Here is a 27,551-nt window from a genome sequence, read left to right on the forward strand (position 1 = left end):
AACAGTACCTACTGTATACAAAGGTGGGAAAAGGAAGGGAAGAGAAGGGAATAGGTTGTGAAAACCACAAAAGCTATGGGCTACGTTATCTTTTTAACCCCTTCCTGACACAGCCAGTTTTTGCCTTCCTGACAGAGCCCTTTTTTTCAATTCTGACATGTATCACTTAAGTGGGGATAACTTTTTTTTGCTTTTACTTATCCCAGTGATTTTGAGATTGTTTTCTCGTGACACATTGTACTTCAAGTTAGTGGTAAATTTTCGTCGATACAGTCTGTGTTTTTTTGTGAAAAATACCAAAATGTCGTAAAAAAATGGAAAATTTAGCAATTTGCAAAATGTTAAATTTTCTGCTTGTGAGACAAATAATCTTATCACTCAAAATAGTTAATAACTAACATAGACCATATGTATACTTTATGTTGCCATCATTATTTCAACCTCATTTTCATTTTTTTGGACACTAGGAGGCTTAAAATATGAATAGCAAATTCTCAAATTTTCAAGAAAATTTCAAACTCTGATTTTTTTAGGGACCAGTTCAGTTCTGATGTGACTTTGAGGGACTTGTATGTGAGACACCCCCATAAATGATGCCATTTCAAAAACTGCACCCCTCACAGTATTCAAAACAGCATTTTGGAAGTTTGTTAACCCTTTAGGTGTTTCACAGGAATTAAAACAAAGTGTAGGTGAAATTTCAAAATTTCATTTTTTTTGCAGATTTTTAATTTTAATACATTTTTCTAAGGAACACAGTAGATTTTACTAGAGAAATGTGACTAAAAATTGATTCCCCCAATTCTTTTGTTTTCATAAATATCCTATATGTGGCCCTAGTGTGCACGTTGACCAAACCACAGGCTTCATAATAGAAGGAGCACCTACTTGATTTTGGAGCCTCCTTTTTATGAGATTATTTTTTAGGCACCATGTAGGTTTCTAGGCACCATAAGATGCTAAAAGTTAGGAACCTCCCCCACAAGTGACCCCATTTTGCAAACTACACCCTTCAGGGAATTCATCTAGGGGTATAGTGTACATTTCAAACCCCCAGGGGTTTCACCAATTTTGATACAACTGGGCTGTGAAAATGAAAAAATTTAATTTTTCATTTTCACAGCTCAGTTGTATCAAAATTGGTGAAACCCCTGGATGTTTGAAATGTACACTATACCCCTTGATGAATTCCCTAAAGGGTGTAGTTTGCAAAATGGGGTCACTTGTGGGGGGGTTCCACTGTATGGGTGCTTCAGGGGTCATTCAACCAGAATCTGTGCTGCAAAATCCAAATATCACTCCTTCCCTTCTGAGTCCTGCCATGCACCCAACTGGTATTTTTTGGTCACATGTGAGGCATTGCCATACTCGGGAGAAATTGGGGCACAGATTTTGGGGTGCTTTGTCTCCTTCATTCCTTGTGAAAATGAAAAATTTTGAGCCAGATCTGCATTTTTGTGTAAAAAAATGTAATTTTTTACACAAAAATGCAGTTCTGGCTCAAAATTTTTCATTTTCACAAGGAATGAAGGAGACAAAGCACCTTTTACACAAAAATGCAGATCTGGCTCAAAATTTTTCATTTTCACAAGGAATGAAGGAGACAAAGCACCCCAAAATCTGTGCCCCAATTTCTCCCGAGTACGGCAATGCCTCACATGTGACCAAAAATACCATTTGGGTGCATGGCAGGACTCAGAAGGGAAGGAGTGATATTTGGTGGTGGAATGAATGGTGGGTGCTATGTCGCATTAGCAAGACCCCCGAAGCACCAATACAGTGGAACCCCCCCACATGTGACCCCATTTTGCTCACCAGCTTTGGGAGGGGGGCTGGCGCTGCGGCTGGTGGGGGGGTGGGAGGGGTGCTGACGCTGCGGCAGCCGGGTGGGTGGGAGGGAGGGGGGGGCTGCCGGGTGGAAGGGGGGGGGGGCTGGCGATCGGTGGTGATCGGTGCTGTACTTAACAGCACCGATCACCACCGATCACTGTGTTACCGAGCGGCTTAGCCGTCGGTAACACAGAAAACGCTGCAATTGGCTGTTCACATTTGAACAGCCAATCGCAGCGATCGCCGCGAGGGGGGATGTCTGCTGTCAGGGACAGCAGACATCTCCAAACTGTCACCGCGTCTATAGACGCGGTGACAGTTTAAAACCATGACGTATATATACGTCTTCGGTCGGGAAGTACCTCCCGACCATGACGTATATATAATATATACGTCATATGTCGGGAATATCTTTCTATCTTTCTATCTATCTGTCTATATATATATATATATATATATATATATACACACACATATATATATGTGTATATATGTATATATATATATATATATGTGTATATATATATATATATATATACACACATATATATATATATGTGTATATATATATATGTGTATATATATATATATATACACACACATATATATATATACACACATATATATATATATATATATATATAATTCAGAACATTTACATCTCATTTTATGTATTTTATTTATTTTATTTGTGCTGCAGCTGGCGGGGGGGTGGGAGGGGGGAAGCGCTGCGTGCGCTGCGGCTGCCGGAAGGAGGGACAGCCGGGTGAGCTGCTGGGTGAGCTGCCGGGTGGGTGGGAGGGGGTGCTGGCGATCGGTGGTGATCGGTGCTGTACTTAACAGCACCGATCACCACCGATCACTGTGTTACCGAGCGGCTTAGCCGCCGGTAACACAGGAAACGCTGTGATTGACTGTTCACATTTAAACAGCCAATCACAGCGATCGCCGACCGGGGGGGGCATCCCTGCCCCCCCTGGGCAGCGAGGGGGGATGTCTGATGTCAGGGACAGCAGACATCTCCAAACTGTCACCGCGTCTATAGACGCGGTGACAGTTCAAAGCCATGACGTACATGTACGTCATGTGTCGGGAAGTACATCCCGGCCATGACGTACATGTACGTCAAATGTCGGGAAGGGGTTAATCATGAATATTCATATATATATTTCTCACATACATTACAGTCACAATGTAGTATGTTCAAGGGTAAATGATACACTATGTGGAAGAAAGTCATTGGATACCCTGGTTTAACTCTGAAATAATGGACTCTTCCTACATGTTTAAATATGAAAGCAAGCGTCATAGCAGGTTTATTTGCTGATAAAATGACAGACAGGAAACGCACTCGGTTATCATGGTCGAGCTGCGACTCACAAGCCTCTGATCACAAAAACCAATACACGACAGGGACTTTTTTGGTGTCTGGAGCAGAAAAACTGGACGGTGGAGCAATGGTAACAAGTCCTATGGAGCTATGAATCATGCTTCACATTGTTTTGATCAGATGGGAGAGTGTGGGTATGGCAATTGCCTGGAGAACGCCTGTTACCCGAATGTGTAGTGCCAACAGTAAAATTTGGAGGTGGAGGCATCATGATCTGGGGTTGTTTCTGCTGGCATGGCGTGGGCATACTCGTACAGGTGCATGGGAACATGACATCGGCGACCTACCGAGATATTCTGGATAACTCCATGTTACCTACGCTGTGGCATTTCTATGGGAACGACGATTGTGTGTTCCAGGATGACAATGCGACGTGTCATGTTTCGAGGGCTACAATGGAGTGGCATGATGAAAATCGCATCACCCGACTAGCATAGCCTGCGCAAAGCACTGATTTGAACCCCATAGAACATCTGTGGGATGAACTTGAGTGCAGGTTGCGGTCGCGATTGCCTCACCCTTCTACACTACCACAGTTGGTGACTGTACTGCAGGAGGAATGGCACAATATCGCACTATGTGTGCTACACAAACTTGTGGAAAGTTTACCACGACGAGTAGCTGCTGTTATTTCTGAAAAAGGTGGACCTACCCCCTATTGATTGTTTCCGTTGACATGTGGGGGGGGGGGGAATTTACTAAAGGAAATTTGTAAAAAAAATAGGTGTATTTGTATCCAGAAATACACTTATTTTTGACATTTACTATCCCGAAAATACGGCAATTCGTATTCGTATTGATGTGCTATCAATACGAATACGAATTGCCGTATTTTCGGGATTGTAAATGTCAAAAATAACGGTATTTCTGGATACAAATACACCTATTTTTTACAAATTTCCTTTAGTAAATTCCCCCCGTGGTGTCCAATGACTTTCTTCCATGTAGTGTATATGCGTTTTTGTCTTATTATCTAAAATTTCAATGTATGGTGACCATTTATAATAAAAGTTTTTCACTCCATTCTGCAGGTCTAATCTAGCGTATTTTCTTTCAGAGTACATTGTTTGTAGTAATTTTTGGTTGACTGTAGTTAGCTGTGGAGCAGTTTTCTTCGTCCAATTTATTAACCCGCATTTCCTCGCTAATGTCAGAATCGTAAGGAGAAGGGAAATATTTCCTCTATGGTTTTGTATTGGGAGACAGTTACAAAAATGAAGTCCCATACATGCAGCTATATCCATAGAATATGAGGTATAGAATATCCTATTAATAAACGCCATGACCTTAAACCAAAACTTTTTCAGTTTATAACAGTCTCACATACTGTGTGAAAAATGTTCTATTGTTGCCTACATTTTAAACAAGACCCATCTTCACTAGGTACCATAAATTATCGTCAGTGGGGAGTTACAGTATATAAGCCCTATGAATGGTCCTTAAATGAACTTCTTGTAGGTATACAGAATTTAAGGATTTCATAGAAGGGTGGAATGAAAATGTTAACTCTTCAATAGTAGTGATTGAAGGAATATCTTTATTCCATTTCTCTAACAACTGCCACTGTGTGTTTAGAATAGCTTGTTTTTACAATCTCGTGGTATAGGTATTGTAGTTTATATGTCTTACATAGTATATAGTTCAAGAGCATATCTATAGACGTGAATTGTGATAAAATAATATGTGTATTTTGTAAGGGGGGTGGGGCTTTGATATTGGTCAGAAAATGCCTCACTTGAAAATACGTAAATGAGTGTGTGTGAGGTAGGCCATAGCATTTTGACAATTCCGAAAAAGATCAAATTGTTCCTCCTGGATCAAATACCTTGTTCGAGGAGTCCAAACCTTTGTCCCTCCAGGCATTGAACAACTTATTGGATAAAGATGGGGGAAAAGATGGGTTTCACCATAATGGTATAAAGTGTGATAAAAAAGGATTGCGGTTCAGGTTTTTATTAGTTTGCATCCAACATGTGTAAGTATCCGTAAAGAGGATATGGTGTTTTACTTTTGGTGGGATTTTAGAAGCTTTGGTTTGAATTAAGGCTCCAGGGGCATAAGGCTGAAAAACAGCACATTCTAAAGCGTTATCAGTGTAGTTAGATCTTAGTATCCAGTCACTAGCATATCTGAACATTATTGCTTGCGTATATGATTTGAGGTCGGGACAGCTTAATCCTCCTTCGGATTTGGCGATTTTAGGTTTTATTTTCGATATTCTTGGGCGCTTGCCTTGCCAGATAAATTTAGAAAATAATGCATCTAGTCTAATAGTATCTTTTTCATGAATAATTATTGGGAGCATCTGCATGCTATATCAAATTTTGGGAAAAATGATTGATTGAATTATTGCAAGTCTACCCATTAGTGCTATTGGGATATTTTTCCAGGAGTCTAACTTAGTAATTATCTGTGTGATAATTGGGGGATAACTTTGAGAGTACCCCTACATAAATACAGAGGTATTTAAGATAGGATGTAGTTATGGGAAATGGGATATTTAAGGCTTGTATAATTTTGGGGTCAGTATTTCCTAATATTAATATTTCAGATTTGGTTAAGTTTACTTTGTAGCGAGCTACTGTTCCAAACGAACCGATAAGGTTTAATAATGCCGGTATAGATTGTACGGGGTCGGAGATAAATATAAGTGTGTCGTCTGCAAACAGTGCTAGTTTCAGTTCTTCTGAGTTAATTTGTATTCCTCTTATTAACGGAGATGAACGAGCTGCTATTGCAAAGGGTTCTATAGCTATCGTGAACAGTAAGGGCGATAGGGGACATCCCTGTCTAGTTCCTCTACAGAGTTTAAAGGGGTTGAAGGTAGGCCGTTACATGCTATAGATGAATAAGGGGAGGAATATAAGGTTTGTATAATCAAAATAAATGTTGTTGGGAAACCAAACTGTTTTCTTTTTTTTAAAAAGTGCGGCCAGAGGACCATATCAAATGCCTTCTCTGCGTCCAGCATAACCACCATATTGTGTGTAGGCCGAGAAGCAGAGGAGGCATTCGAATGCTGAATGGCAGCTAATAATCGTCTGACATTGACAACCGAGTCCCTCCCTGCAATGATGCCAGATTGGTCTTTATGAATTATATGAGGTAAAACAGGTTTTAATCTTTCGGCCAGTCTCTTTGTGAATATCTTGTAATCGACATTCTACTGTTCCTATTTTTAGTATGTGTGTTGAGGTGGATGGTAGTTTTGACAGATTCGTAGTGATGAAGGTGGTACTCTCACTCTACTTAATGGGGTGGGGTTGAAGGGGGGTACTCTCATTTGCTAGAAAGGGTGTAATGATGAAGGGGTAGGTGCTCTCACTTGCCGAGGTGATGTTTTTTTTTTTGAAGGGAGTACTCCTATTGAAAAGAATAATTGGCTGCAGCTATCAGGTGAGGCTGTTTGCGCGAGGGGCAGCCATTATAAGTCCTTCTTGCCACCAATACTCCCATCCTCCCTCCCCACTCCACATTACTACTAGAGTTTGAGAGGGGACGGTCCCCAGAAATATTAGTGTATTAGGCCCCTAGGTTTCTGTTGCTGGCCTTGATTACATGAGGGGCGGCGGTACGCATCCTCCGACCTTTTCATACCCCCACTATCCACGTCGGCGTGGAGTTGATCTTGGATAGTGTGGCAAGCGCAGCGAGCCACCGAGACCGAAGCATGGCGAGCGAAGCAAGCCGCAATACATGTAAAGTAATCCGTGTCCCCTTGCAGGGCTCACTGTGCTCGCCTCGCTGCACTCGCCACACTATCTAAAATCAACTCCACACCAACGTGAATAGTGCGGGTATGAAAATGTCGGAGGACGCGTACCGCCACGCTTCGGTTTGGCGTTGATAGTGGGGGTGGCGTTGCCAATGGGGGTGCATTTAACATTAAAAAGCACCCATCAGGATGCTTGTACATTAAAAAATCTGATCGCGGAGGCGCCGTGCTAGGAAACAAGTACCAAATAAAGATCCTGAAATCAAAGCTGCCCCTTAGCGCAGCGAAACACGTCTGAGGATCCACACTACACCTGGCACCTTGGTAAAACCGTGGGAAATGAATGCAACATTGTGCTCCCTATTATTTGCTATTTACCAACAGCGGGTCCCCGTGCATATGGTGCTGCAGCCGCCTTTTCATTAACTGGGCTGATACCCTCTGATTCCCGGCTAAGCTACACTGTGCACACAGTACTCACAACCGCAACCGCTTCTCCAGTGTTGAGCTGACATCATCTGATCTCTGGTCAGGTCCTGCTGACGGCCCCCCGCCGGACAGGTGCGCGGCGGTGTCTGGAATTTGGAGCTGTGCCACTTGTGCACCCAAGCAGCACATTAAACCAGTGGTCTGACAACCAGCCACCCCCACCATTGGCAAATTCTATGCTTCTATATTTTAATCCTGACCGACAATGGCTATATTCCCTCGTGGGGTCCACAACCCACATTTAGGAATTTTTTGCACTCTACCCCTTGTCGGTGCACCAGCAGCCGGGATTCCGATGTTGGTATACTGACCATCAGGATCCCGACCGTCGGTCATACCACACCCAAATGTTTCACTCTGACTGGGCTTGCTGGGAACATTTAATTCGTACATCCACAGCAATACAGGTTTCCCATATCAATAGAGTTATAGCACCTACAACATATTTCATACATACAGTAAGACCATGTATTGACACTTGAAAAGTTCCCAAATACAGTAGTACAATACAGAACAGATCATTGTAATTTCAATCTAATTATTGCAAGTAAACAATACTTCTCTGATATTTGTTTAATCCCCTCTAAAGGATTGAAAGTTGTGACGTATGCTTTCCATGTGCTTCAATAATAAATCCGCAGTGCTTTCACAATAGTGTATAGCTAATTGTAAAATAAATTAGACATTAAATATGGCGCCTTAGATCTTGTGCAGCATGCGTTCACCGATAATTACAAGCTTCATGAAGGCTTTGTTTCATAAATATAGTTCATACACTTGCCTTACGTAGAATACACACTGATGCATGCAAGATGAGATCCTTTGTGCTTTGTTTAATTTTTTGAGAGGGCGACTAGATCAAACAGAACAGCTATGATATTTAATATGGCCTGGATTTGTCAGGAAGTCTGTGACATGCAAGCTATAGACAGGTATTTCAGTCAAGCATACAGACAAAATTGACCAAGAAAAAACATTGAGCGCTAAAAATGTTGAATCCTGCTGCTGTTTGTCCATCCCAAAAAAATAGTTCAACTGTAAACTATACACAGGACAGAAACATTTCTAAATGTTTTCAGGACTTCTCACAGTGCTGAATTTTATGGGTTTCAAGTGAACTAGATGTGGCATATATCTCACTTATTAATTTCCTGTTTCACTCTGATGTCCAAACATAAACAACGGAAGTCTCTATTTATCAAAAAGTATTTCCCTTCCCTTATTGCTTTCTTAAAAGACTTCAATAAAAAACTTCAATGAAAAACACGGTACTCTTTACTTATCACGGCGCCCATCGCGGGCATTGAATGCACTAAAAAAATCGGGTGCGACGCGACCGACACGATGCCCGCGATTTCCCATAGGGAACAATGTTAAATGTCTCAGTTGACCCGATTTTTCTGTTCAATGCCTCAATTGACCCGATTTTTCCATAGGAAACAATGTTAAATGGCCCACAGAGGCCAAATAGCCACCCTGAAGTGTGAAATGGCCCCCACAATTGTTAACGCCACCCCACGATCAACGTGAACCCGAAGCGTGGCGAGTGCAGCGAGCCCGCGAGGGGCGGCGGTACGCGTCCTACGACCTTTTCATACCCCCACTATCCACGTCGGCGTGGAGTTGAGAATAGAATAGTGTGGCGAGCGCAGCGAGCCACCGAGCCCGAAGCGTGGCGAGCGCAGTGAGCCCCGCGAGGGGACGCGGATACCTGTGAAGCCTGCGAAGGGACGCGTTTACCTGTGAAGGTATCCGCGTCCGCTTGCCACACTATTCTATTCTCAACTCCACGCCGACGTGGATAGTGGGGGTATGAAAAGGTCGTAGGACGCGTACCGCCGCCTCAATCATACATTACCAGGGAAGTCCAGGAACAGAGCATTTTCTCCCTGAAGGAGAGGGTCAGGTAGGCAACCCTGAGCTAAAGGTGTCAGTAAAATATGCTCAGCCACATATATTAGTAACACTGAAGACGTCTACAATGCTCTGCTCCTGGACTTCCCTGGTAATCTATGATTGCCAGCACCTGTGGTGAAACACCTTTACTCAGCTCCCCACAAGTGATGGCAATCATACATTACCAGAGAAGTCCAGGAACATTTTCTCCTGCATGGAGAAGGTCAGGTAGGCAAGTATGCAGTATATATGCACAGATCTTGTCAGAATTGCTTTCAGGATTTATATACTGTAGTGCACAGTGTTGAATACCGTAAATACTAATGACATTTTGTACATCTCAATCAATGCAGAACTGGAATAGTTGCATTCATTAAAATATTTACCTACCATCTGTGGCTACCAGCACTTGAGTCATCTAATTGGATTGCCTTCCCAGCAACATTTTTTCCTGAAGGGATAGAAAAAAAAATATATATATATATATAAATAGATGCTATGTATTCACTAAAACACAATACTGATATGGCATATTTTACCTTATTTAGTTATTAAAGTAGCAATTAAATGTTGATTTTTTTCTTCTAATACCCCGTTCTCACTTCTAGGCAATTCCCGGGTCTAGCAAACAGAGGACCACCCTAGGGCGGTCAGATGGGCGCTGCCGTGGGGTGTAGGGTCAAAATGGAGCTGCTACTTGAAGGACTGAGTAGGTCCCTAGGTTAAGGAATAAAAAAGGAAAAAGATAGTAGCGCTCACCAATGAGGAATTAAAGTAAAAAACATTTAATATACATATAAATTGCAATCTAAATAAAATTACATGGACATATACATGAATAAAAATCTCATTCATGGCCCTTTGTTAGCCACTGTGTGGATATTGGTTAGGATCCGCTCCTATAATACCGCCTGAAAATGATGTACCAAATTTGGACAGTACAGTTCTTAAGGGGGAGTAGGTTAACTTTCCACTGGATTCAAAAAGCTTTTTCAAGGATCCTTGAAAAAGCTGTCCCTAGAGGCAGTGAAACGCATTGGAAGCTGCTACCCTTCAGGCCCCCAACTGCCATCGTTGCACTGTGCACTTTTTGGACCCAACCAGCCGCCTTCATCTCCTTATCCTTGGAGAACTGCTCATTGGGAGATACCCACCTCTTTCCACAACCATTGTGATTCTTAAAGCGGAGAAAGATAAATCTATTTCACCCAACAGAGATCACAGCTATTTACGCAATCCTAAATGGATACAAGACTCCATGGTGACCCGCAGTGGTAATTATATCTACCCTAAAAAAAAAAAACTTTTTGAATCCAGTGGAAAGTTAACCTACTCCCCCTTAAGAACTGTACTGTCCAAAATTGGTACAACATTTTCAGGCGGTAATATAGGAGCGGATCCTAACCAATATCCACACAGTGGCTAACAAAGGGCCGTGAATTCGATTTTTATTCATGTATATGTCCATGTAAATTTATTTAGATTGTGATTTATATGTATATTAAATGTTTTTTACTTTAATTCCTCATTGGTGAGCGCTACTTTCTTTTTCCTTTTTTAATTCCCGGGTCTAGCATGTCGACCCGGTAATTTGCCTTTTAACACAGGTTTTTTTTTCAGTGTGAACTGTTCAACCCGTGTAGAAATTCCCAGGTCTCAACCCTGCTTTTTACCGGGTTGAAGACCCGGGTATGCAGATACAGGTTGACCCGTTCACACTGCAAAAAAAAAAAAAAACCACGTTAAAAGGCAAATTATCGGGTAGAACTGCTTCACCCGCGAATTTGCCTTAACAGTGACATCGGGGTCTAGTGCTGCAGTCTCCGGCATTAAAATGTTGGGTAAAAGCTGGCAGTGTGAACATGGCAAAAATCAAAGGTTTTTTTTTTTATAAATGGCAATTAGTACCTTTTAAGCATGAGTAGTTTTTCTTAACTTTTCTACTACAAAATATATGAATATAATGGTAAACTATATTTTCAATGGATCAGTAAGATGTAAAAGTGCCCATACACAGTTCGATGTATGGGTGCGATGCAATGTGATGCGCGCTCCCACGCACATCATATCGCACAGCACATAAAGTATGTGCTGCCCGTACTCTTTGAACTAGATTGCATTGTATGGGTTTTGAACTAGATGCAATGCGATCTAGTTTAAAACGCACGGTGCGCATCGTGCCGTGTATGGGCACCTTAAAGTGTTCACATATGAGATTATTTTACCTCTGAGTTTGGACCCCTGCCAGGAAACTTTGCATATGTTCCTATATCCCTGCACATGTGCAATGCAAAAATATCGCAATTTGAACCGCAAATAGCTTCAGCTAACCAGCTGCAGATTGCAAGATTACCTAATTAAAGTGAATTGGTTTACGCTATCTGAAGCATGGTTCAACTTACACATGTAAGATAGGGAAAGCTACACAGTGCAGACATTGGGCCTTATTCTGGTCTGTGCGGCCGGAGCCGAATATGCGGCCAGGACCGTGCGTCCTAAACCCCGCCTTCCGTACGGATCGCTCACTCCGTCCGAATGCGGTAAGCCACTGACCGCACGGAGCACGAGTGGATTTCTCATGTATACACCTCCTCCATCTCTGGGAACCCCCCCCCATCATTCGATGGTCGCATACCATCGAATGCAGGACCGAGTGGTCAGGCAGCTCCCGCGAGCTCAGACCACACGGGCATTTCTCCGTGCAAAAGCAGGGATCTGGGCGGGCAGCTGACATCCGGCAATGTCATATGTCCGCCCCCTACACGTGCGTCACGGCCGCATTACCATACGTACGCCCAGCGTTTTCATGGGAACGCCCATGAAACGCGGGGCGTATGCATATGTTAATGAGGCCAAACAGCCCTTCACGCCCCTCTCCTCCCCGTGTTCGTAGTGTAAACAATTCATGCGGAATTTGGACGTATGTCCCTTTCGCACATGCGCAGATATGCCTCTGCACATGCGCAAACACAAAACATCGGCGGAACGAACGCACGCGGACATATCCGCACCAACCAGAATAAGGGCCATTGTTACATACTGTCCCCAGTGAAAACTATTGGTATGGTTGCTGTGAGGATTGCATACCTCCCAATTTTCCTATTACCTAAATCGGGACCTGCCGGAACAAAGGTTTGACTGGCCGAAAAGGGGCGGAGCTACCGGGTGGGTGGCCTGGACTAGCACCGCGACCAGCCCATGTACGCACACACACACACACACACACTAATAAGCTTGCTTGAAGATAATAATTCAATTGTGATTCTGTGTTGAGACTTCAACTGTGCAGCGTCATGAGGACCACATTTAAGAACCTGTGCTGTACAAAATTACTACATGCTTTTGTAATCCAAGATTTATCATTATTCGGATTTTACAATTTTTTTTATGATTTATATATTTTTTTAATATGCAAACATTTCCTATTCAAGTAAAAAAAAATCTCTGACTTGAAAAGCTAATAAAATGTTGGTAATAACTAAAACATGACAGCAGATGGCGCTAAACTACTCTGGAAAACAGATATCCAATAATATAGAAACAGAATCTGAAGGCAGATAAGAGCCTTATAGCCCAACCAATATGCACATTAGGGTGTTATTGTTAGCGATTGGGGATATTAGGGTGTAGCCATGGGCTGTTTCCCTTTCAGCATACATATGCTGTCCATTCATCAGGAATAAAGTGACTGTGCTGTTATTTTTATTTGTACGTTGTTTGCACAATTAGGGTTTTTCTTAAGGGACAGGGCTCGGCTGGAATTGGGCATATCAGGGCATAGAAGGCGCTTTTTGTCCAAATTTAATAGGCCAAATGTCAGGAGGTGCCTGCGCCCAGATCTGACTAAGCTAAGGGGTTATTTATAGTATTGCCGTTCTCGATGGACACAAACGTAGTTATATTGAAGTTGAAAAGTTTTTATTTTCTAGTCCAGTGGGTTCAATATTCCCCCAGCCGATGCGCAATCAAACATCCCAGCATGCTCTGCCACAGTGCTACGATTAGGGAATGCTAAAATTGCAGCAGGGCATGCTGGGATGTGCAGCCCCAGAACAGCCAAACATTTAACATCCCTGTTAGTCCATCAATTCCTCACCTCATGTACTGTACCTGCACCCCACCCAAATACCGGCTCTTCTGCAGTGACATGAGCTGGGTGCTGCAGAGTGTTACTCTCCTGCAGGGCCGGACTGGGACTAGAAAATCGGCCCAGGCATTTTGAGCACCCAGGCCCACTTGCAGAAGGTGGGACACTTGTGCGGCAAAGCCACGCTTCCAAAGGGGGCGCGGCCACATGGAAAGGAGGCATGGCATCAAAAAAAGGAGGCATTACACATTATGGAACACACCGTAACGCCCATTACTATAATGGAACACACCATTATGCCCATTACACATTATGGAACACACCGTTATGCCCATTACACGTTATGGAACACACCGTTATGCCCATTACACATCATGGAACACATCGTTATGCCCATTACACATTATGGAACACACCATTATGCCCATTACACATTATGGAACACACCGTTATGCCCATTACACATTATGGAACACATCGTTATGCCCATTACACATTATGGAACACACCGTTATGCCCATTAAACATTGCCGCACACTGTAATGCCCATTATGTGCGTGGACTTACCCAGAGAGTTCTGGTCCAGTAGGTCAGGGAAGCATAGGGCATATATTTCAAGTGTCCAACCTTACTTTTCCTCAAACAGAGTCTTGTATCTGACTATTGAGGGGGGCTGGCACTGGGTGCCAAATAACGGGGTTCTCCGTCCCCTCAGGGGTCACGAGTATTCAGCTGCAGGTTGGCCCCATGGTGTTAATTTTCAAGGCTCACAATCTACACATCAGGAATTAAGTTTCTCTATCAATGCCATGCAGCATGAATCTCCACCCTGTGTAATCAACAACTGGGCAAGCGGGTGCAGACTGTAGTGGCTGTTAGGAGCAAGCAGGGTGATGAATATACATCTGCACGGATTCTAGTTTGTGTATCCAGCGGCAAAGCCAGTATCACCACAATCAGCCTGTGGGTTTGGGTGAAAGTGCGGCTGCCCAACGTCCCGTCCCCGGCTGCAGCAACATATACACACTATAATAGCAGATGGAGCCAGATGGCGGGTCCCGGAAAGGAGCACAGGGTAGTCCTGTCAAACTCTCTTTTGTACTTGTGAGGCAGCGTAGGGGGAGCAGCGGGATGCAGAGTGTGGAGCCGCTAGCATTGCCGGGCACAGCTCATTTTCCAGTGAGCAGGACTCCTCGCGTCCTTACATACTGCACATTGGAGGCGGCTTGCGAGGGGTGACGGGCTGCTGCTGATGACGCTGGAGAGACCAGACATCCTCCTCACCCATGCACAAAATTGTTCCACAAGGCCATCGGCCCTTCTGGCATTTGCCAGAAGTGCCAGATGGCCAGTCCGGCCCTGCTCTTCTGCAGTACTCTGCTCTTGTCATAGATAAGGAGCTGGCACTGCAGAAATCCCCATCTTTGGGAATGCTGGACATGCTCCTGAAGTGACGAAAAAGGGGCATCTGCACATTTCAATTAGGCCACAACCCTTTTCTGTACAGCCACTCCTACTGCATGGTGCTGCGGAATCTGTGTGCGCTATATAAGAAACTGCTAATAAATAATAAATAATGGTGGGGGTGTTAATGCAGTGTGCAGCAGGTGCTAAAAAGGGGGGGAGGTTACACCTTGCGGTGTCACTTTTGCGCTCTGGGGACCCTTGTGAATATACAAAATAAACTCTTTATGGCTATAAGAAGTTAACAAACATGAGTGAAGCGTTATCTTTTCAAAATAAATAACATTTATTTAATTTCTGCATAATATATGTGGTATCCAAACAGTAACAACAATAAAAAAATAAATAACAATAAAAAATGATTATTAATAAGAAATGAAAAAAAGATGATGATAAAAATGTCCAAGTAAAAAATGATGTAAACACACTTATTAGAATGTGTTATGGCAAGATTTCTAAGCCTAATACCGGTACACACATACGCAGGGTAGGTGGGGTATGGGATAACACACAGGGGTTATGCCTTTTGGTGTGATCACACTGGTTTTCTGTCTGGCTGAAGGTTAATTTTTGTAGTCTTCAACCAGGATGCCGCTGTGGGCTGATATTACCTCTTCCAGAAGTGGGAGATGAACGTGGAAACGTCTGCCGGCAGACTTCCGTCGACTGACCTCTATTTAAGGTGAGGCGTGATCGGCGGTTCCAGGTGCTTGCGTGCCTTCTAATATCAGCCCACAGCGGCATCCTGGTTGAAGACTACAAAAATTAACCTTCAGCCAGACAGAAAACCAGTGTGATCACACCAAAAGGCATAACCCCTGTGTGTTATCCCATACCCCACCTACCCTGCGTATGTGTGTACCGGTATTAGGCTTAGAAATCTTGCCATAACACATTCTAATAAGTGTGTTTACATCATTTTTTACTTGGACATTTTTATCATCATCTTTTTTTCATTTCTTATTAATAATCATTTTTTATTGTTATTTATTTTTTTATTGTTGTTACTGTTTGGATACCACATATATTATGCAGAAATTAAAGTACAGATTATTACCTGTTAATAGGCTTTCCTCTACTCCACCATGGCAGCATACTTCTGGGTTTCCGCCCCCTTGGGTAGATATCTGAAAGGAACAAAAAAAGACACTGCCCCCCTATATAAGGGACCGCCCTCCTAGGCTCTGTGTCTTTCATTTTACAAGCTTAACTCATATAATTATTCATATTAAATAACACACTCAACCCTTTAGTTCAGGGCTGGGAAAACGGCTGCCATGGTGGAGTAGAGGAAAGCCTATTAACAGGTAATAATCTGTACTTTCCTCTACCTCCCCATGGCAGCATACTTCTGGGTCTACCCTAGCAGTTTTCTTCACTGGGAGGGCATAGTAATATAATGTAAAAAGGAAAAAGGATACTGGTTTCTTTCACCGTATCTACAGTGTGCTCCAAGTCTTTCTTATGAGTACTACTTCTCTTCTACTCCTCCTTTTTTTTTTTTTTTTAAATTACTGCACTAAGAATTCTTCTTCCTAGTTTTGTATCTTCAGTAGCCGCCACGTCCACCCTATAGTGCTTGGTGAACGTGTGTGACGAGGACCAGCATGCTGCCTTACACACTTCTTCCAGTGACGCCGCCCCTTTTTCTGCCCACGATGCTGCTAGCGCTCTCGTAGAATGAGCTTTTAGCCCCACTGGAGGATCTAATTTCCTAATCTTGTAGGCTTCACATATACATGCCCTTATCCATCTGGATATCGTCATTTTTGTTGCTCCTAGACCCTTTTTTATCCCTTCTGTAAGCACAAACAGTCTCTTTGACTTCCTCCAGGCCTCTGATCTTTTTAGGTATATTTTTAATGCTCTACTTACATCCAAATTATGCAGCCTTGCCTCTTTGGAGTTTGCTGGGTTCTTACAGAAGGACGGTAATATTATTTCCTGATTCATATGAAACTTTGAAACAACTTTTGGTAAAAAATGCGGGTTTGTCCTTAATACTGCTTTATCTTCGAAGAAGTTGAGGAACGGCTCCTCCGCCCATAGCGCCTGCAACTCCGAGACTCTCCTAGCCGAAGTAATTGCGACAAGGAAGACTACCTTGATGGTGAGCATCTTCAAGGGCACCTCTTCTAACGGCTCAAAGGGTGCCTCCGTCAGCACATTCAGGACCATGTTAAGGTCCCAGGGTGCCAGCGGGTTATGGAACACTGGCCTGATCCTTTTTATTGCCTGCACGAATCTTTGAATATATCTGTTGTCTGCAATTTTCAGATCCAGGATAGCACTTAGTGCCGATATCTGTACTCTCAGAGAGCTCGCTGATAGGTTCTTTTCCAATCCTGTTTGTAGGAACTCCAGAATTGTATTTATTCTTCTCTCATCTTTGCCCCCTGCTCTGCAGAAGTATATATATTTCCTCCATGTCCTGTAATATACACTGGATGTTGAATATTTTCTCGCTTTTAAAAGTGTATTCACCACTTTTTCCGAAAAACCCTTTCTTCTCAATGTCCTGGTTTCAACAACCAGGCCGTTAGCCTCCAGTTTTCTGGCTGCCTTTGATAATACCGGCCCTGCTGTATTAGGTCCTTGTAATCTGGCAGTATCCATGGTTCGTCTATCGCCGTTTGAGTTAGTTTTGCAAACCACGCTCTCCTCGGCCAGTATGGTAGAATCGCGATCACCCTGGATTTTTCTCTGCTTATCTTGCTGATTAGCCTGTGAATAACCGGAAATGGTGGGAAGACATATGCTAGTTTCATCTCCCACCTTTCCGTCAGGGCATCTACCTTCCATGATCCTGGTTCCCAGTGCCTGGAAATGTAACAAGGCACCTTCGCATTCTTCTCTGTCGCCATAAGATCTACTTGTGGTAGGCCCCATCTCTTCACAATTGCCTCGAACACCTTTGGTGACAGCTCCCATTCTCCTGGGGCTATCCTGCTCCTGCTTAAGGTGTCGGCTAGCCGATTTTCCTTCCCTGCAATGAATACAGCCTTGAGGTTTACCACATGACTCTCTGCCCATTGTAGTACCTTCGCTGCCTCCATCATCAGGGCTTTGCTCCTCGTTCCCCCCTGTTTGTTCAGGTATGTCACAACAGACTGATTGTCCGATCTTATCACAACCTCCTTGTTGATTAGTAACTTCTGAAATTTTTTGCATGCCATCAGTACAGCCATCATCTCTCTTATATTGGAATGGCTCCGGCTTGCTTCTATATTCCATTCTCCCTGTGCCATCCGTTGTTCGCACACGGCCCCCCAGCCTTGCTTGCTGGCGTCCGTGGTTACTATAATCTGTGTCTGAGTTGCAAACGACTTCCCTTGACTTAGTCTCTCCATGTTGTTCCACCATCTGAGGTTTGCTTTTGCCTCTTTTGATAGAAAGATTTTTTGCCTCTTGTCTTTTTCTTCTCCATTCCATTGTTCTAGGAAGCATCCTTGTAATGCCCGCATGTGGAACCTTGCCCATGGTATAGCCTCTATTGCTGACGACATAAGGCCTAGCACTCGCATACACTCCTCTGTATGACTTATGTTTTCTTTTAACATTTTTCTTACTTCCTTGATCAGCTTCTGACGTCTGTCTTCTGTCAGCTTCACACGCATAGATTGTGTATCTAAAACCATTCCTAAGTATATCACTTTTTGTGCGGGTTCGAGGTGGCTTTTTTGATAATTTATCAACCAGCCGTGCTTTTTTAGATAGTCTAGCACCAGTTTTGTGTGCTGAGCTGACAGAACCTCTGATCTTGCCATAATAAGAAGATCGTCCAGGTATGGCCATATCGACACCCCCTGAATTCTCAAGTTGGCTACCAGCACCACTAATACCTTTGTGAAGGTTCTTGGTGATGTTGATAGGCCGAATGGTAGAGACATGAACTGATAAGTTCTTCCTTTTAGTCTGAATCTCAGGTATTTTTGGTGCCCTAAAAATATCGGAATATGCAGGTAAGCATCCTTTAAGTCTATCGTTGTTAGATAGGCTCCTTTCTCTATGTCCGGAAGAATGCTTCTGATCGATTCCATTTTGAATTTTCTTGTGTGGACAAAAGTGTTCAACCTTCTCAGGTCTAGTATTGTCCTGAAACCCCCTGATGCCTTCTTCACCACAAAAAACCTTGAGTGCCATCCCTGGTTTTCTTGATGTTTTGGTACTCTTTTTACCACACCTTGGTCTATCATGACCTGTAGACTGCTTAATAATGCTGATCTTTCTTCCCAGTTGCTTGGGACAGGTGACTCTTCCAGCCAGTCTCCCGGCAGTTTGGTAAACTCTATTTTGTAGCCTGAAGACACGACTTCTAATACCCACCTGTCCTGGGTTGATTGGCACCAGACTTGTTTGTAATGTATCAGTCTGCCGCCAACCCTCTGTCTGGCGTCATTGTGTCTGACGAAAGGCAAAGCGGCCTTCTCTGCCTCTTTGGCCACGAAAAGTACTTCTATTCCCAAACCAGGGCCTCCTGAAACTACGACCTGGTCTATATGTTTTGGCTTCTTTATAATCTGTTGTAGAGTACCTGAAGTTTTTGTTAAACTGTCCTCTTCTTACCGCCTTATCTTGGGGTAGCCATACGGACTTACCACCCGATATTTTTGTAATTATTTCGTCCAGTTGCTGTCCGAATAGGTATTTGCCCTGGAAGGGAATAGATAGTAATCTATTTTTTGATTGATTATCCGCCGCCCATGGCTTCAGCCAGAGCGCTCTCCTTGTCACTATGTTGTTTGCACTGGATCTTGCTGCCAGCCGTACCCCATCTAGGGAGGCATCGCACAGGAACTCTACCGCCATCTGAATGTTCTGTACCATTTTCATCAGTTCCGTCCTTTTAATTCCATCTAGCATATCCGACTCCAGGTCCTGAACCCATGACCTTAGGACCCTAGACGTAATAGCCATGGCTGATGACGCTTTGATTGCTGCACCAGACGTCACGTGCTGCTTCCTCAGGTTCATTTCTATTTTGCGTTCCATCGAATCCTTAAATACGTTAGCGTCCTCTAACGGCAGTGTTGTCTTTCTTGATATGCGAGCAATCGCTGCGTCCACCTTTGGTGGCTCCTCCCATGTTTTAACCTCTTCAGGGTTAAACGGGTACATTTTTTGTACTCTTATGGGTACAGGTACTTTTTTATCGGGGTGAAGCCATTCTTCCTCCACTATCTCTTTCAGAGGTATTGATAAAGGAAACTGCTTCCCCTTTTTCTTTTTATCTTTGAACAGTAAATCTTGAAGTTTTCCTTCTTCCTGTGTATCCTCAATATTCAGGGATTTATTAATGAGACACAACAGACTTTCTAACAGATCTGGGTTGAAGTCAATTTCTTCTTTCTCTTGAAACACTTCCCCCTCTTCTGCTTCCTCCTCTGGTCTAGCTGCAGGCCCTTCCTCTGGGTCATCTGAATCAGAGAGTACTACTCTTCTCCTTTTTGTAGAAGCCTTAGTACTTTCCTTTTTTGCCATAAACGTGTCAGCTAATGCTGTTTTTAACAGTGAGACCAGCTCCGTCATTTGGGGTAATCCCATCTGTTGTGTCCCCTCACACTTGTTGCATGTAGAACCTGAACATTTCTCAGGTAAAATTCTTTTGCATAATACACACTTTGCTGTATGCAATTTTTTATACTTGGCTTTCCCTTCCGTTTTTTCTTTACTGGGTCCTGCCCTGTATAAGTAAACGCCAAGTCACTAACTGTATGCTCCAACAACAACAAGAAGTATGTTCCACTAATGCTCCAATAATTCCTGGCTTACCCTGCATCCGCAGGCTGCTTCCTGTCCTCTTCCATAATGACACTTTCACAATACGCTGTACTCTAATAGAAAAATTCATACACTTAGTATCATTTCCGTAAGAACAGCCATTGCCCTAGCAGCGCTGCTGCTTCCACAGGGCCTTACCTCGTCTGCTGGTCTCAGAACACGTCTGCAGCAACCTCCACTGTTTGCAGACTAGTTTTAACTCCATGCCCGGCGTGCGTGTATCCCCGTGACGTCAGACGCCACCTCCGCTTCCGGGCGCCGTCTGATGACGCGCCCCATGTACACGCCGCGCTTACCGGCTTCAGCCTGCGGCTTCAGACGCCGCACACCTCGCCGGGCACCTTCTCCCATGGACGCACTGGGCGGCAGGGAGCTACAGCAGACGGACGTCCCAGACCACACTTGATGGCGGGGGTCCCAGACACGATACGCTAAGTTCACAGCTGCACTGGGCAGAGGAACCAGCCCTCCTGATCTCCGCAGGGTAAGCCATCCATCTACCCATGAAAGGAAAAAAAGACACAGAGCCTAGGAGGGCGGTCCCTTATATAGGGGGGCAGTGTCTTTTTTTGTTCCTTTCAGATATCTACCCAAGGGGGCGGAAACCCAGAAGTATGCTGCCATGGGGAGGTAGAGGAAATAAATGTTATTTATTTTGAAAAGATAACGCTTCACTCATGTTTGTTAACTTCTTATAGCCATAAAGAGTTTATTTTGTATATTCACAAGGGTCCCCAGAGCGCAAAAGTGACACCGCAAGGTGTAACCTCCCCCCCTTTTTAGCACTATCACAGGTACTGGCAGTGTACCCATACTTTTGCAGCTAGGTGACCACCTTTAGTCCACGGCGCAACCTTCCCGGAAACCCCATATAGAAAGTGTGCAGCAGGTGTCACCATGCCCTGTAATGCCTCTACAGTACTTTAAATATATAGGAATTTAGGAAATTAAACATTTAAAAAACATACAAACAATAAAAAATGTTTTTATGTCTATTCAAGAACATAACATAATAGAGGGAGATGTTACAAGCCTACTAAAGAGTGGAGAATTTGCCAATCACAACCAACCAGCTTCTAGTTACCATTTATCAAATACATGCTATAAAATGATACATAGAAGCTGACTGGTTGCTCTGGGCAACGTCTACACTTGTCCACTTTTAGAAGGCTTTAAACACCTCTGTATACTCGCAGAAATGCATGCACTAAAAGGAATGAAAAAACAAACATCGGGGCAGATGTTTGATGCAGCGTTATGGGGCAGAAGGGGTATCAGGGCATGTTATGTGCACTGATATCACTTCTCCCCCACGTAAGAAGGAGGCGGTGTGCGCTAAATGACAGGGGTGATATGCGCCCCTGCTATCTAAATCTAAATAAATAAATAAATAATAGCAGGCCAATATGCAGGGCACATGTATGAACCCCTGCAGCTATCAACTTTGACAGCTGGAGTGAGGCAATGCCCTATCCCCAGCACAGGGACAGTGCTGCGCCTGCTGCCGGCTCCGGGCTACACTTGAGATCTTGCTTAAGTAGCTAGAGCTCGAACATGCCCAGTAAAGCCTGTCGCGGATAAGAAGTATGTCAGCAGGAACGGTTATAGGAGCCGCTAGAAAACATCTGGTCTATTATTATGTATGACCAAAATGTTGTTACAATATTCTGGCTAAGGCAAGAACCCAGTTGCTTTTACTATGGTTGGTGACCATGTGGGTGATCAAATTTGACTGATCCAATAATTGGTGGTCAGCTACAGTGACTACTGTATATTGTAGTTGATGGTCATGGAAAAAAATGGATTTTTTATAGAAGCCTGACTAAATTCCAGTAAAACCCAGTTATACTGATGAGCCTGGCTCATTAAGGCAGGGGCTGTCGAAATCATCGCCAGCCCCCGCCAGGGAAGGCGTGCGCACGAGACGCTCGCGCACCCCATGACAACGGATCTCCCCGCCGACGACCGCCGCCTCCCCTAAACCCCCCTTCCCTTAACCCAGCCCATCTCCCTGAATTGGAGACGGGCAGGATGCCGCTGCCCCGCTGCCGAAAGACTGGGACACGTGTGTGTGTGAGACGCACGCGCGTCCCAGTTCAATGGAGTCTCTGTCCGCCGGTGCTCGCCAGAGGGGAGGTTCTGGCGGGCGCCGAGCAAAGTTGACAGGGGCTCCATCTGTATGTGGATCAGGATTGCTAACCATTTTGGGCTCAGATCTGTAGCAATTTGATCAATGCCCATATATTGTGTTCTTAGATTTATACTGTTCACTCAATCAGTTTGGATTCATAACTTAAGGTTTGTTTAAATCTTTTTTTTTTTTTTTTTTTTAATACAAATTTTATTAATGAGATGCCAAGGATACATGTATGAAAAACATAAAAAGAATGTAAGATATAAAGACATTATAACGGTCCAAATGAGTACAATCAATACAATATTGAAGGAACTATGTAAAGGTTCGACAACCTGGACCAAATATAGAGGCATCTCTTTTTGGTTTTAAGGGTGATATTATATAATACTTATAAACAGATATAAATAATACAAGATATATATACATACATACATACATACATAAATGCATACATACATAAACTATATATATATACACATATACACGCACACATACATACATACATAGATACATACATCTACTTCTATATATACATATCCATGCATACATACACTTATAAAATTACATAAAAATACTGTTATAAGTTACAGAAACCATAATGAGAAAGAAAGAAAAGGTGGGTGAAAGAGAGAAGGAAAACCAGAAGAAGAAAAGAGGGAGGGGGGGGGGGGGGGGGGCGGAAAGAAGGGGTTCCTACCCGACTGGTTTTTCTAGTGGAAGGCTGGGGGTATATTGAAATACAAGGTCCAGGGTTCCCAGATCTTGATAAATTTTGCTGAAGAACATTTTAAGATACTAGTTATGTACTCCATTGAATGAATATGCCAGATCTTAGCAGTTATTTCATCCAGAGACGGTACAGCTGAAGATCTCCAGTGACCTGCAATACAAGTTCTGGTCGCCAGAACCATGTGAGTGAACAATTTGTTCTTAGCACGAGTTGTTTCTGGGATATCCATAGAGAGGAGGAAATAGCCAGGCTTAAATGGAACTTGCAAAGATAGGATAGAGTTAGCTAAGGTAGCCAGCTTCCGCCAAAGAGGAGACAAAACCGGGCAGTCCCACCAGATATGTAAAAAGGTGCCATCCGATTTTTTACATCTCCAGCATATAGGGGATATATCCGCATTCATTTTATTAAGTCTAACTGGGACATAATACCATCTATAGAGTAACTTATAAGCATTTTCTTTCAGCTTTACACATAAAGAACTAGAGGCAACGTTAGAATAAATTTCAGACCATTCTTCATCTTGTAGTGTTTCACCTAAATCAGATTCCCAAGCCTTCACATACGAATCATTAATATTAGAAGTCTGAGGTAATAGAGAAAGATATAGAGATGAAATTAGACCTTTTGCAGGTGCTTTACTAAAGGCTATGTGTTCTATAGGAGAGAGTGGCCTAGCAGTGACTTGATTTTTAACTGCGGAGTGAAAATGTCTGATTTGAAGATATTGAAAGAAATATTTATGAGGGATAGGGTGTTTTGTTTGAATGTCTGCAAATGTGGGGAAGGAGGAAGTTTGAGAGATGTCATTAAGGAATCTAATCCCATTTTTCCACCAGCTTCTAAATGCACTTGGGGTTTGTTTAAATCTTATTAATTATTTACACAGTGAGAAAAAGTCACTGACACTGTGGGAAAATATCTGCAAAAATATCAGCTGCAGATCAAGATGAAGCTGGGTACACACTATACAATGTGCAAACAAGACCATATCATCAATGATTTCCTTTGAACTCATGCACAATAGTGAGTACACACACACACTTTGCAATCTTCCAAACAGCCAACAATATGTCGTCAGTGGGCAGATCCGGGAGTATGCTGTAATTGACAATATCCTCACATGAGCTGCATGTATGGAAGACGGAGTATGTTGTCACCACTCTGCGGGAGCACACATATAGTGTGTACACAGTATGCAACGTGACTGATTTACTGTTACAAATTGTCTTGTCCCTAATGACACATAGGGGTAAATTTACTATGATGGGAGTTCTATTGATGGGATGTTGTCCATAGCAACCAATCAGATTCTGCTTATTTATTTAGCACTTTCTCGAAGGTAACAGATAGAATTGTATGGGTTACGATGGGAAACTTCCCATCTTCAATAGAACTCCCATCTTAGTAAATGTATCCCATAGTGTGTACCCAGCTTAAGGGGGTATTCAATCCTCACTACTATTTCCATCAACGGAAATGGTGGTGGCTGCCTATTCAGTGCTGTCGGGGACCTGACTTTAAAAGCAGTCAGGCTCGTTTTGGCGAAAACGGCATGGCCTGTCAAGATCAAGGCCGGATCTCGACAATCCAAGGCAGTAGTAGTAGTAGTAGGTTTATTTAGCGCACTCAGGGGGGGTTTCTGAGTACCCAGAAACCCCCCCAGAAGTCTAAGGACTCTAGGCTGAAAGCTGAGGGTCCCCTCTTTCCAGGGGTACAAGAATTTTAAAAATCGGCCCTTGGGAACCAGAGATATCTGACTTCAAAGCAGTGGTCCTCATCCAAGCCTGTTAATTGGTCTTCCCAGTCAGATATTTCAGGTTCTGTCTAACTTAGTTTTTCTGAGGATATATTCCAAAAGCTGGGACTCTCTCCATTTGATGGACACTAGTAGCTTGTCTCTACTATTCCCAGAACCAGAGATATTAGCCTTCCAGCAGCTGGTTACTGCTCCAGCTCCACACACCTGGTATGTAGTTTTATATACTCATTGGCAGATTGCTCTGCCTCCTGAATTTTGATCCCCTAGTCCCCAATATCATTTGGTAGGTGGGATTCTCTAGTTTTTAATTGCATTAAAATCTAAGAAATCTATTTCTGGAAACTGGAGATATCTGCAGTCAAGCAAGCTATCCTCCCACCAGAAAATTATGAATAATAAGCCCACTCCACTATACACCCCTCCTCTGCGTATTAAACATCCTCTACCACCCTGGAAGTTATGTATCAGGGCCCCTTCATTCAGCCCAATGCCCTCTTCTCCCATCATCTGTGCAGTAAAGGGGTAATTAATGAAAATTACTGCTCCAGGCTCTACATGCTGAGTGGTTGATATAATACCCCCTACCACCCGTGGGACATCAAAGCTTCCCCCACCCCTACTGCTGGAGGATCGATAGGTGCCCCAATACATTGCTATGCCCAGGGGTCTACACTGCTGTTGACGCCCCTGTATGTATGTGTGTGTGTGTGTGTGTGTGTGTGTGTGTGTGTGTATGTATGTATGTATATATATATATATATATATATATATATATATATATTTTTTTTTATTATTATTATTATTATTATTATTTATATATATAAATATATTTGGTCTATCTATAATACTTAACTGTCCCGGCATATACTGGGTCACCTAAGTGTCCATCTCTGTGCTTTGCTCCGCCCCTCTGGAAACCCCCTTCTGAAAATCCTGCATTTGCCCCTGCAAGGCCGATTTGTACAGAAATTCCCCCTTTTCGTTGATAAACTGTTGAGAAGTAGCCGACAGTGGGGACCCAGGATTGATATACCCCTTTCACACCAGCCTAAATTCTCGGGTTGGGCCTGGGAACAACACACGACTAGCTCTGGTGTGAAAGGTTCCTGGCCCAAATTCCAGGGTAAATCTGCCAGGATTCCAAACCTGCTAGCTAGCAGGGTTGCTCCCGGGCCCTTCTCGGACTTCAAGCCGGTGTGAAAGGGACTTACCCGGCATTCCAGCTTGATGGGCTGGAAGAGAGCACCGTGGCAGCTGGACATCAATCTTAAAGACCCTCTCACAGAGCGGAGGCACCCTCCTGCTCTTTAGCTTGGTGCAGGGATCCGGCTGTGCAGGCGGCTGCGTGCTGCAGGGACCTGTCCCTATGAGGTGGAGATTGCTGTCCCCTCACCCCCACCACAGCACCGGACTCTGCAGCAGCATAACGGGCCCCGGCATCTTCCTCCCCATAGGCTGCAAGACACATAAATACAGGGCGGTCCCTCCACTACACTCCCGGCCCCCGGGCTGCACTGGCTGAGCCCCGGTGTGAAAGGGACTTATCCGGCATCCCGGCTTGATGGGCTGGAAGAGAGCACCGTGGCAGCTGGACATCAATCTTAAAGACCCTCTCACAGAGCGGAGGCACCCTCCTCCTTCGTAGCTTGGTGCAGGGATCCGTCTGTGCAGGCGGCTGCGTGCTACAGGGACCCGTCCCTATGAGGCGGAGATTGCTGTCCCCTCACCCCCACCTCAGTGCCGGACTCTGCAGCAGCATAACGGGCCCCGGAATCTTCCTCCCCATAGGCTGCAAGACACATACATACAGGGCGGTCCCTCCACTACACTCCCGGCCCCCGGGCTGCACTAGCTGAGCCCCAGTGACAGCTGCTGGAGTGCCCCGGGAGGTCAGGTCTGTGGGGGTACTGGTGCCGGTCCGGCCAATCCCAGGTGCATGCACACCCCCCGCATCTCACTCACAGCTCAAAGCCTATCCCAGGCCGGCCAAGCGATCATCCCACAAACCCTGTCTCCTGCCCCCTCACACCAGAAAATGCAGGGACTAGCCTGTTGTGAAAGGGGCCAACCTGGGAATGTCCCTGCATGATCTAGGGACCATATTCCCGGGTAAGTCCCTGTATTTTCTGGTGTGAAAGGGATATAAGTCTACTAAACAAGATGTAAACAGAAAAAAGCATGCATGCATTCCATACCTATCTTTTTCTATACAAAAGGATATCTCATGCACACCTTGTATATCTCTGCTTAAATGTAAATAAAACAGTTTT

The 27,551-nt window shown here is 43.9% G+C and overlaps 1 protein-coding gene across 1 annotated transcript in view; it reads right to left on the reverse strand.

The window, feature by feature from the left end:
- Positions 1–27,551, reverse strand: part of LOC146063559 (regulator of microtubule dynamics protein 2-like) — an 82,135-nt gene that overhangs the window by 45,881 nt on the left and 8,703 nt on the right. The window contains exon 4 of the mRNA XM_083176033.1: positions 9,711–9,771. Coding sequence (XP_083032159.1) covers positions 9,711–9,771 — 61 coding nt within the window. The remainder of the gene's footprint in view (positions 1–9,710; positions 9,772–27,551) is intronic.

The sequence above is a fragment of the Crinia signifera genome, chromosome 3 (assembly GCF_055691185.1).
Source record: "Crinia signifera chromosome 3, ASM5569118v1, whole genome shotgun sequence".
Taxonomy (NCBI): Eukaryota; Metazoa; Chordata; class Amphibia; order Anura; family Myobatrachidae; genus Crinia; species Crinia signifera.